Here is a 13,627-nt window from a genome sequence, read left to right as displayed (position 1 = left end):
ATATAAAATTTTGTATTTCAGTCTTAATAACAATGAAAGTATTATTTCGTATTTTGTATTTCAGTATAATAATGATGTCAAAATATTTTGTATTTTATATTTCAAACACTGATTGACAATCAATCTTATTATTTAAATTATAAGATATAAAAAACTGATCATTTGATGTTAAATATTGGGAGTATAATTAGTTCGGTCCGTTTTTTTGTGTTCAAAAATGCATTTATTTCAAAACAAAATGAATGAACAGATCAATTAAAATATTGTCCATCGCTGCCTACTATTTTTTCCCATCTCTCAGGCAATTTTCGAATTCTATCTCGAAAAAATGACTTGTTTTTGGAGGCGATCCAATTTTGGAGTCAATTTTCGATTTCTGCGAAAGAAGTGAACCGGATTTGCTGCATCCTTCGGAACAACTAGTAATCAGAAGGAGCAATGTCCGGAGAATATGGTGGATGCGGTAAAACATCCCATTTAAGCGTTTCCAAATATTTTTTTACGACTTTAGCGACATGAGGCCGAGCATTGTCATGAAAAAGAATAACTTTATCATGTCTTTGCTCGTATTCCGGCTGTTTTTATCGCAATGCACAGTTCAAACGAATCAATTGTAGCCGATACCGATCACCCGTAATGGAATCGCCAGGTTTCAGTAGCTCATAGTAAACAAAACCCTTTTGATCCCATCAGATACAGAGCATGATCTTCGAACCGTGAATGTTCGACCGTGGTATTGATGTTGAGATCGATGGCCACGATTGACCGGGCTTAGCGTAGTATTTTTTCTTCTTGAAATTGTCGTAGAATATCCACTTCTCATCTCCAGTCACAATCCGATGCAAAAAATCTTTTCTCTGTTGTCCTTGAATCAGCTGTTCGCAAGTGAAAAATCGCCTTTCAATGTCTCTCGGTTTCAGTTTATAAGGCACTCAATTTCCTTGTTTTTGAATCATTCCCATGGCTCTCAATACTCTCGTACAGAAACGGCTTGTTGAGTTATCCCCAATGATTCTGCAAGCTCCTCTTGCGTTTGACTCTGATCTTCTTCGAGTAATGTCTCTAATTCATGACTTATCATGACTTTATTTGTTTAAAAGTTACTAATAAAAATGATCTAAATGATAATGAAAAATGAAATCGCAGGTTATATCATAAATAAAAGCATCTTTTGATTCCCAAAATATTTATATCGTCTTAATATATTGTTAGAATAATGAAAACAGTAAAGAATGCACTTATAAATAATAATTAAAATATGGTCTCATTGTGACTGATTCTTGAGATTTCGAAATACATATATGTTATAATATGCGTAGTCGCCTCTGACGCGCACAAATAGAGCTCATTAATAGTTCCGCCGGCCGCTATTTCTGCAATACTGACTGTAGCACGTGGACTTGTTGTGTAGCACGAATTATTCCTGATATTTCAAATACAATACAAAAGCAGTTGTAAGTTTGAAGTTTGCAAAATTTATATCATGCCATCCAGTAATAATAATTAGATAAATTATATTATATTTATATAATTATATAATATTTATGCTTTTGTCCGAACAAAAGTATAAATTAATATATATTCCATATATTAAATTAGATTAGATTATCAATATAATCATCTTTTGTTCTGAAAGTCTCGTATATATTATATAATAAATAATGTTTTTTTTAAGCTAATTTATAAATGTTTAGATATAAAGATTAATAATTAGGCTTGAATTAAACAATAAGTAAGAGATAAAAAAAGCTAAGGAACATCGCTAGTTCTTAATTGTTAATATTTAATATCTTATAAAATATAATATTTAACCAACGTTTTCTTACATTAAAATCTTTGAATATTAATATCTAAACAAATCTAACATTACATCTAAACATCCCTATCTTACATCATATATCAAATCTTATACTTTAATTAAAAATTGGTTTTCTCTAAATAGACAATAATTTCCATGTTTCCTTCTGATAAATTGATTGCACAGCATCTTATAATTCGGTATCTTGTGATACAGTTCTCGTTTTCATCCGTTAACGATTTCTTTTTTAAAGAATTGTTTTGTTAAATTAATGAAAGTTGATGAACAGACTGATGAATATGCAGCTGTTGGCCGTTTATTATTAAAAATAATATCAAATTCGTTGACTCGGATGATCAATTATTTAGGATCAGGTGACAAATTTAAATTCGAAAATACAAAACTTTATGAAGTAATCAGTTGTAAATTGAAATTATCATAATTTACAAACTGTATTTATTGTATTGAGTAATGTATATAAACTTATTAATTTTTATTAAACATATTTGCAACTTGACAATTTATGACAATGAAGTTCTTTTATCTCTTGTAGTTTCGTTATTCATAGATGTACCTATTGACTTAGTGATAGAAGGTATGGAGAGGAGATGGCATCTCATTGAAAGAAAGTATTCACAAAAAGGAATTTTTTAAAGCTTTAGAATTACTATAGTTTTCAATTCAATATTTTTTAATGACAAATTTTATAAACAGACCTATGGAGTACCGATAGATTCACCATTATCACCCATTGTATTGGATATAATTAAGATTTAGAAATAAAAGTTTTATCTTTCAATTTCACTATCCTTTTACGTGAAGTATGTAAAAGACATTGTGTTAACATATGATGCTTCACACATTGACACATTGATAAACATTTTAATTCATATCCCAGATTAAAATTACAATGGAAATGGGAGATAGGTTAAACTTCCTTAATGTTAGCTTAAAGAAATTATCTAATTCTCTCATTCAATTGTTACCACATTTTCTGGTCGCTACTTGAATTATTTTTCTAGACATTTCTTTATGCCAAAAAGTGGGAACAATTATTGGATTACTAGATACAATTCTTTCGTTGTCTCTATTTTCCATCAAGAAAACTTTGAACTAATAATTCAAATTCTTATAAACAATGGATACTCATTGAAACTCATTTTCACTGAAATCAAAAGAAGGTTGTCAAAAAAATTTAAATAAATAAACGACCAGATTAACACAAGAACTAACTTAAAGACAGAATGATGAAAAAATGGGAAAATTAATCACAAATTTTTCACAAATATATTTTATCCCATTTTAATCGGAAAAAATAAAAAAGTTTTTTAAAAAAGACTCCGTAATATGACTACAAAGGGACTAGTAATCTTAAAAAATTCATTAGTCATAAAGACATTCATCCCAATCTATCTTGAACAGACGTTATATATAAAATTGATTGTCGAAACATCATATGTGAGTCAGGTAGATCAAACAGGTAGATGTTTGAAGACACACATTAATGAACATAGGAATCATATAAATTAGAATACAACACAACATTTTGTAATAACTGAACACAGAATTAATCATCAACATGAATTTGATTGGGAAAATATCAAGATATTAGATAAAGAAAAGATTCTTAATAAAAGATTAATATCGGAAATGATTCATATAAAGCAACAGAAACAGAATTTAAATTTACAAAATGATACTTATTCTTTAGACTCATTATATATGAATTTGTTTACGGAATTGTGATGTGCTTCTTCTCCTTTTTCTTTCCTTCATGTTCTTAATTTTATTTTTATTTCAATAATTATTTGCCTTTATTATTTTCATTCTTATTTCAACTCTAACCGCTGACACCACAAAAACGTTACGTCATGTGAAAATGATTACATATATATAAGTTTAATAAAATTTAAAGACAAGTGATTTAATTTATTCTCTTTGTTCATTTTCCATTTTTCTTATGAATGACTAATGCCCATTTCCATCAATGTAGATAGATATAACTTTAATTTCGGTTCAATTTACTCTTTATCTTTTTCTAATCTTTAGAACTAAAAAAAGACGAAGAATAAGTTAAACCGAGATTAAAGTTAATCTACGTTGATGAAAATGAATATAAATAGAAATCTGACAATTTGGTAAGCGAGGTGGCTTTGACTATTGATACAATGTATACAACATCGTTTTTATTTTATGTAAATTTTTATAATAATTTTATAAAAATTTTATAAAAATTATTATATTTTATATATTACATTTTATAAAAATTATTATATTTTATTTTATAAAAATTTTAATATTTATGATAATCATAATGTATATGACACCATTTTTTTGTGTAAATTTTTATAATATCATTGTATAAAAATGTTTTCATGATATTCTTTTAACTATTTTTTATATAGCTATAAATTAGCATTTGGATAGGAAGAAACATGCGAGTTTATCGTGCTTCACCACTTTAAATGGACAATTGCACCTTTAATTATATTTTTTAATAGGTCTACTTACTGTAATTTAGAATTAGATTTCATATTGGTAAGGATCTAAAAAGAAGGATTGAAATATTTATGAGTTCGTTATTGTTATTGTTATTCACGAGAATAAAAACATTTATGTGCACTCGAATAGCTGATTTTGGCTCTGATTAGTTTTTTTATATATTTTTTATATATTTTATTGATTAATTCGTTTGAGTCTCTTTTCATTGGTGGTTTGTTTAATAATTTTATTTTCTTATTTTTTTATTTTTATTTTATAAGTGCTATTTTAAATGTATTTCCAAAGAGCAATTCAACAAAAACGAAAAAAAATTCCAACGACCATTTTATACCAGTAATCAGCGAAAAGTTCGAACATTACATGAAACTTTATATATTTTATAATATATTATAGGACCATATATGTGTGATAAAACATAAACTATAGAAATCAAAGCCTTAAACGGTCTAGCTGGATTTTAATACTTGTATGATTCTTAATGAAAGAATGAATTTATATATTACGTATGTAGTCCCCACAAACGCGCGCCGAAATAATTTTTCGGATCTTAAAATGCTAACTCTACTAAACTACCACAGTAATATCACGAGTTAAATTGTCTAGCAATTTTTTATGCTTATTCGCATCTTCAAAACGATCTTAATAATGTTGAATATATTAAATAAATAAATAATATATTAAAATATTAATCCCGGCCGAGGTAATATTTTTCGCAATAAAAATTAATTATTTACAGATTTTAATATATTATTCAACATTATTAAGATCATATATTTTATTTTACAAACTCGGATTAAATTTGTATATTTCTGTTTCTTTTTTTAACAACGAATTTATTATTATAATTAGACTTATCTTTATGATATTATTATAATTAGACCCTTTTATGGTAATATTATTATAGACTCTTTTTAAATTTCTTTGTGATATTATAGACTCTTGTGAAACATGATGTGATATTACAATGATATGTCATGAAATTTTATTTTATTATGTCACAGACAAGTGCAATTCTTAAAATATAATTACATAAACAAAATAAAATTCAATTACGCTTTCTGTTTCCTTTTTGACAAGTAAATTATGTAAATTTTAGGTGAAACAATGCATTCAGTTTATTTTGCATCTATTGGAAATTTTCTTTATTGAAGTTGGATTATATTTTTATAAATTAAAGAAATAGTTCTATCTCAGAAAAAAAAACTTTTAGCTGCAATCACAAAATATTTTGTTAAACGCAACAAATCACAAGGACATCAAAATAATGTCAAAAGGAGTAGGAAATGATTATAATACTCAATTGTTTATCATGATTTCATCATTTCTGTCAATTTGACATAATTTTGACATAATCGTATCGTAATCGTATTTTGACGCGTATCGTAATGGTACTTATTTTTCTATATACACAGTTAAAAAGTCACCTAAAAATTATTATCATGTCAATAATTTGTCACGAAATCATCATCATTAAAAATGTATTGAATGACATCATTATGTTTGTTCCTAAAATGATTTTTTCTTGATGTCATTTTGATTTTATTATTTTGTGTTCTACCTGAGCATAACTATGTAACCCAGGCATAATTATCTTTGAACAAGACTTTGTTTCAAAATGGAAAAATAAAAATGAGGAGAAATCTTTGAAGTTTATTATATTCGCTTTACCTTTGGCTGTACATATATTATATTAAAGCTCTATATATATTAAATTAATAAAATATATTTAAAAATGTAATCATAAAAATAAAAATTTTTTAGAGTGTTCTTTTTCTCTCTTTTCTTCCTCTTACTACCTTATTTACTGATTAATTATTGAAGATTAATATTCTTATCTATGTTGCACACGTGCATGCATTCGTGCGTGTATGTGAGCATGATCGATCGATTGGATAAAGCTATATATTTGCATTTATTAATTAGGGGTTTCAAATTGGGGAAATCTCTTAGAAATTTCGCATTTAAAAGAACATTACAGGAACATTTCAGACATAAAGTTTTAATTAATGTAATTGCAGAAATATTATAATTGTAATATTTCAAAGAAGATAGTGATGATACACAATTGAAACATCAGAAGATCCCTATAACATAATTAAAACTTTTCGTGCTATCAGGGAATGTATAACAAGACATCTGCATATTTAAATACATTTACGTAAAATAATTCATGCAGTTACTGTCTTTTTTTTGTGATAAAAAACATAAGGATGGAATAATGCTCACCAAAGTTGCAAACACCAAGTGAAACGCATTCATGCACAGAAATAACAATTTAGCTGAAATATCTAAACATTTGGCTGAAAACAGATCTGAAAATAATTTTGTAGGACTAATAAAATCCAAATAATTAAATAAGAATCTCAAGCATGATAAGCAATATTGTAAAAAGTTTTGACCTAGTAGTTTTAGTAATCAATCTGAGTATCCTAAGTAATTATTTTGAAAATCTAATATAATTATTTTTAGATCTGTATTTAGCTAAATTTTTAGATATTTCATGAGATTATGTTAAATTTAATTTACGTGTACCAAACGATCCACTAAATTTTTTGTATTAATTTAATAAGATGCATATATATAAAATAGTACAAAATATGTATAACACATATTATTTTAAAAATTAACACAGAAAATGTAACACTGATAGGTGTGGATATAATTGTGTGGATATAATATAAATAAATTATACAAATATATTTCTCTGTAAAATTAATATTTATAGCATATTTATTTACATGTTAATTAACACGTTTCAATAAAATTAACATTTACTATATATAAAATTAATACATTTTATTAATATTATTAGTATTTTATTAATATTATATTATTTTAGAATTTTTAATGTACGTTATTTTTATGTTTATTTTTATGTTATTATGTTATTCACTTACTCATAAATTAAGAAATGTTAAATATCAATTTAATATAAAATATTTACATAACAGAATCATATAAATTAATATTCGAATATGTGTTACAAATTTTTAACACAAAGTTTTAACAAGAATTGACTTTAACATAAATACAAAATATTTTTTACTATACATATATAACATTAATGTGTAAAGAAACAAATAGCGTTTGCGCGAATTTTTTTTAACTTTTACAATTTTTGTTTGAAATATGACGAAATGTAATTAACCGTTTTTTGTTGACAGACTAGCGAACACTCGTTCGTTCTTGCAAACACTGGTGCTGTCGACGTCGAATATACATGGCAGATAAACATGGATGAGCAGTATCCGGTGAGATCGATCGCAAATTATTCACGAGCTACATCAAGATCACGAAAGGACAATGTTCGATTTAAAGCTACTTCATTAACGTCTCAGGAACTATCTCATCAACGACATAATCCAAGTTTTGACAAGAGAGTAAAGTCAAATCGTCGACAGCTTCTGTCGTCTCGAGGTAACTCAATTTCCGTACTGATTTATGAGGAAGAAAAACGGATCATATCCGAATCATTAAAAAATAAATGTCTACAGACAATTTTATCGAGGTTAAACCAACTGTTCGCTGTCCATCCGATCTCTTCAGCAGCAGTGCCGGATTGACGGAACGAAGTAGCGATAGCTGGTTAGAGAGCGACGATTTACCTTTTGAAATTTATCCCGAGAAGGGAATTTTACTCCCGGGTGAATCTGTGGAATGCATCTTGAGATTCTCTCCTATGGACGTGTTCGATTACAAAGCGTATCTTGCATGCAAGTACGATTACAATTTGTTTATTTGATTCAATTTAATCATTTAATTAGTAATTAAATCTTAGTAACATAATAAAACTTGTTCTAACTTGGCTCTGTAGAATACAAAGGGGCAAGAATGAGCATATTGATACACTAAAAATTGTTTAAAAAAATTTAGAAATCGATTACAAATCATCTTTGAGACTATTTTAAACCGACTTTTTGTAAAAAAAATCTTTTCTTTTTTACCTAAGGCTCAATTTTCAAATTTTTAGTGTATTGATATGCGTATCGCTCATCCCTACAACAAGGAGCTTCTAGACTAGACAGAGGAGCGAGGCACTCATAGACTTTTATACATTAGACCGCTAATTTCCTTACAGTTAAAAGTTATATGGAAAAAATAGTTTTGCTTTGGAAGTATCTAAAAATTTAGCTAAATTCAAATCTGAAAATAAATTTTGTTGCATTATAATAACTATGTAGAGAACACATGATTGCTAAAATGTCAAAATTTTGTCCTACAATTGCTCATTATGTATTATCTATTTAATTATTTTGAAGCTTCAAAATCATTATTAATCATTATTAAATCTATGTTCAGACTTGTTTTTATTACCTACTTAAATTTTTAGATATTTTATAATATTCTTTTCGAGTATGTACTATACAGGGTCCACTTAAATCAAACATCTTGAATATTTCATTTATCTTTGATGATACAAAAAAATGTTTCAAACGAAAGTGGAATGGTTTCGAGGGGAACATATTTTGGTCATGTTTTTTTTTAGATGGAGGCGTCAAAAAAATATAAAAGTCATCTCTACTTTTTAAAATAAAATTGAATGATTTTTTTTACACAATATAATTTCTCTAATTATTTTGCATAAGTATTAAGGTAGTCAAAAAACCAATAGTTTACGAGATATTTTACACTTTATTCTGGCACATATTGATATAAATAAGCTATTAATTTTTTGATAATCATACTTTAATTCTTTTATGAATAGAATAATGAGATGAATCAGTGTGAATTAGTGTAAAGAAAACATATCATTGCTTAAAGCTTTTTAAAAAATATATAATGAATAATTTTTTTAATAAGCAACTATATGTTTTCTTTTCACCAACTGATTCATCTTATAATAAAGAATCTGTTCGTAAAAGTGTTAAGGTACGATTATCAAAAAATTAATAGTTTACAAGTTATTTAACATTTTATGTTAATATATATCAGAATAAAATATCTTGTCAACTATTGATTTTTTTATATTACCACTTTAATACTTTTATATGCAGAATAATTAGCGAAATCATATTATTAAAAAAAAAATCATACAATTCCATTTAAAAAAGAAGTAACCTTCATATCTTTTTGACGCCTTCACCTAAAAAAAACCAACATGATCAAAATACGTTCTGTCCTTCCACTTTCATTTGAAACATTTTTTTATATCATCAAAAGTAAGTGAGATATTTCAGATGGTCGATTTAAGTGGACCATCCTGTATATGCGTAAAGGAGATATGTATACTGCTATTGGCCGACGATGTAACAATAGAATAAACCACCATGGATCACGGATCATCGATCCATGTATGGATCATCGATTACCATGGTTTTACATAATCTAGAATGTTTAAATTAATACTACTGGTACAATATTGTTATTCCGTTGCCCATACTTTTTCTAGATGGCAATGATTAAATTCCATTGCATCGAAAAACATCGATCATTAATGGTTTTCGTGATGCAATAGTAATTTTTTAACGACATAAAAATGTTTTAATATTGTTTTTGTAGTAGAAGATACATGTATGAAGATAAAGTACAAGTTTCTGCATCTTTTCTCAATTTACTATGTTACAAGTAATAATCTATATTTATTTTTATAATAATTTTTATTTATTAATAATATTTATTTTTTACAGTTTTTTTCTATTAAATATATAATTAAATGTATAATTGGGGTATCATACATTCATGGGCCATACATTCATGATAAAACGAGACAATACAGAAAATATATGTATTAAAAGAGCAATTTATACTTCTAAATAATTAATTTCATTTTATTGTAATAATTTTTTTATTTTATATTAATGGTTATTTTTCATTTATTTTCTTATAACTTTCTATTTTATTATTTTATTATTATATTATTTAATAATTGTTAATTGTAATTATATTTTATTGTATTAGTGACTATGCTAAGGATGTGCAAATTAATTGAAAATACTTTCCAATTTTTGTCACTTTTATTTCTTACATAATCCTATTATTTTGTGTGTTATTTATGGTATGGAGCGTCATAGATTATTTCTTTAAAAATGTTTTATTTTTTTCTTAAAAACTAATAAATATTTATTAAGTTCACTTATTAAATTTTAAATTATGCATTATATTTAATTATTAAAAAAAATGATACAAAAATTTTTATTTTCAGATATAAGAGATTTAAGAATTTAGGTTTTTGTGTGATGCCCGATCTCCTCTATACATAAATAACATAAACATATTATGTTAATACTGGAATAGGGTAACTATCTCTATTAATGTGTCTTTTAGCCAATTTGTTTATTACTGAATTAATTGTTAAATATTGTAGCTTTAATTTTATCTGCTTGCAATCAATATTTTTCAACTATTTCTTTTTCTTATATTGTCATTTTTTTAATTTAAAAAATATTAATACTTCATAATGTTTTTGACAAAAATAAAAAACATGTTTTTGTCCCTATTAGTGAGTCTTCCCGGCAGCAATAGCCCTATTAATGTACCCCCAATTTGTGCCTATCCGCAGTTGACTCATTTTAACATATAGTTACTAAAACAGATAATAAATTTCAGCTAATTATTTAAGCTTCAATACAGAGCACATTAATAGAGACAGTTTAAAGCGACATATAGGGTTGTCCGGAAAGTTCGTGCCACAAAAGATTTAAATTTAAATGAAATTAAATGAAATTAAAAATTTAAATCTTCTGTGTTTCAATTTTCTTTCAAAATCGGCACGAACTTTCCGAACAACACAATATTACTGGATTTCAGAACTCAATAAAATAACTGATGTGACTTATTTAAAATAAAAAATATATTGGGAATAAATTAGTTCGGTCCATTTCCCTAAAGATAGCTCTAGCTTGTGAATGGTTCATAGTGACAGCTGATTTTGGAGGTTTCAGAGAGGTTAAACATCTGTTAATAATATTCTGCTAATAATTTATCGCTTTGAGTTTCATACAAAAACCTTGATTTTTACTGTATTTGAAATGTCGAATTTTGTATTAATCAAGCAGCATTTGCGGGAGATTTTGATTTTCTGCTTTAATTAGAAGAAAAGTGCGGCTGAAGCTCATCGAATGCTTGTCGAAGTTTATGGTGACACTGCTCCAACTGATAAATCATGTAGGGAATGGTTTTGACGTTTCAAGGATTCAGCGTTGAAAACAAGCCTCGATCTGGACAGCTAAAAATATTCGAAGACAAAGAATTAGAGGCACTCGAAGAAGATCAGAATCAAACACAAGAGAAGCTTACAGAATCATTGGGGGTAACTCAACAAGCTGTTTCTGTACGATTGAGAGCCATGGGAATGATTCAAAAACAAGGAAACTGCCTTATGAACTGAAACCGAGAAACGTTGAAAGGCGATTCTTCACTTGCAAACAGCTGATTCAAAGACAACAGAGAAAAGGTTTTTTGTAACTGGAGATGAGAAGTAGATATTCTACGACAATCCCAAGAAGAAAAAATACTATGCTAAGCCCGGTCAATCGTTGTCATCGACCTCAACATCAACCATCACGGCCGAACATTCATTTGAAGATCATGCTCTGTATCTGGTGGGACCAAAAGGGTCTTGTTTACTATGAGCTGCTGAAACCTGGCGATTTCATTACGATCGGTACCGACTACAATTGATTCATTTGAATCGTGCATTGCGAGAAAAACAACCGGAAACGAGCAAAGACATAATAAAGTTATTCTTCATGACAACGCTCGCTCGTAAAAAAATATTTGGAAACGCTCAAATGGGATGTTTTACCGCTATATTCTCCTTCTTCATTGCTGGTTGTTCCGAAGGATACAACAAGTCACCGGTTCACTTCTTTCGCAGAAATCGAAAATTGGCTCCAAAATCGCCTCCAAAGACGAGTCATTTTTTCGAAAATTGCCTGAGAGATGGGAAAAAGTAGTAGGCAGCGATGGACAATACTTTAATTGATCTATTCATTCATTTTGTTTTGAAATAAATGCACAAAAAAACGGACCGAACTAATTTGTACTCCCAATAAAATAAGATAATAATCCAGTACTCCCAATAAAATAAATAATCCAGAAACTTATTTAAAGTATAAAATCGTGCGAGTCGGTAAAATCATTGATACGATTTATTTGAAATAAAAATATAAAATAGGTTCCAAAAACTGATTTAAAATATTAAACAAAAAATAGGTCACGAGAAATTATTTAAAATATAAGAAGGGCCTTAAAATGCATTTATTTATTTAAAATAAAGAATAACTTTTATTTAAAATATAAAAATAACTTGTTTTTTATTTTAAATAAGTTTTTGAAAACTATTTCTTATTTTAAATAAAAAATAGATTTCGAAAAACTTATTTAAAATATAAAGTAAGGAATATGTATTTTAAATAAACGTTTCAAATAAAAAACATTTTTTAATGATTTTGTTTATTTGAATATATAAATGTATATTTTTAAATATAATGTTCCAGTTTTTTTATAACTACAGTCTATAATTAATACTTAATAATATTAATTCTTTGCGAACTAGGTGAAAATTCAACATGGATCATATGTGGGTATACCTCATACTTCATACGTGCTTTATTTCGTCATAAACTATAATTTAATAATTATAATTACTCACTGTCATTTTCACTGACAGATCGATAACATAACTGATACAATTTATTTAAAATATAAAATATAAAATAAGTTCCAAAAACTTATTTAAAATATTAAATAAGAAATAAGTCAGAAGAAGTTATTTTAAATACTAAATAATTGTTTAATTTTTTCTTTATTTAAAATATATATTTTAAATAAATATATTTGAAATAAAATCGAGCCCTGCTGGATTCACATAAATTCCTCATATCTTTCGAAAAATATTTAAAATACACTTATACTTAAAAAATAAAATATTATATTCGGTATCGTATACAGTACATTAATAATTTAACTTAAAAAAAATATTTTTTCTTATTATTCGCTAGCTTTCTTTATGACTTATCGAAATACAAAAGCACACTAATAGGGACAGGCACAGTAATTGGGATCCTATGTTAAAAAGTTCAACACAAACGATTAACAAGAATGTCAGTGAACATTGTGGTTTTAAATACAAATACATAATCTTTTATCGTTTATTTTTTATCGTGTATATGGTGTTTCTTTTGCTATGAATTTTACACATACTTTTCAGAGTCATGTATTTGAGCAAATTAACCGTTTAGTGCATAGTATAAATATTTGAAGCATTTTTATGCTCAGTAGGTCCACAGAAAGTGCATCACTGGGAGGGGGGGAGGGGGGAAGGGACGTCCACGCTTACCGGATATATAAGATATACAAGTGCTCCACGCGCCTTCTGCCCTTCTT

General features: G+C 26.9%; 1 protein-coding gene across 1 annotated transcript in view; it reads left to right on the top strand.

Moving 5' to 3' along the window:
* LOC105617868 (hydrocephalus-inducing protein-like) overlaps window positions 1–13,627 on the top strand; it is a 45,710-nt gene that overhangs the window by 22,350 nt on the left and 9,733 nt on the right. Inside the window, exons 11-12 of the mRNA XM_012199411.1 lie at window positions 7,465–7,717; window positions 7,795–8,017. Of these exons, the coding sequence (XP_012054801.1) occupies window positions 7,465–7,717; window positions 7,795–8,017 (476 nt within the window). The remainder of the gene's footprint in view (window positions 1–7,464; window positions 7,718–7,794; window positions 8,018–13,627) is intronic.

Source organism: Atta cephalotes (assembly GCF_000143395.1).
Source record: "Atta cephalotes unplaced genomic scaffold scaffold00014, whole genome shotgun sequence".
Classification (NCBI taxonomy): domain Eukaryota; kingdom Metazoa; phylum Arthropoda; class Insecta; order Hymenoptera; family Formicidae; genus Atta; species Atta cephalotes.
This window is presented reverse-complemented; position numbering and strand designations above follow the sequence as displayed.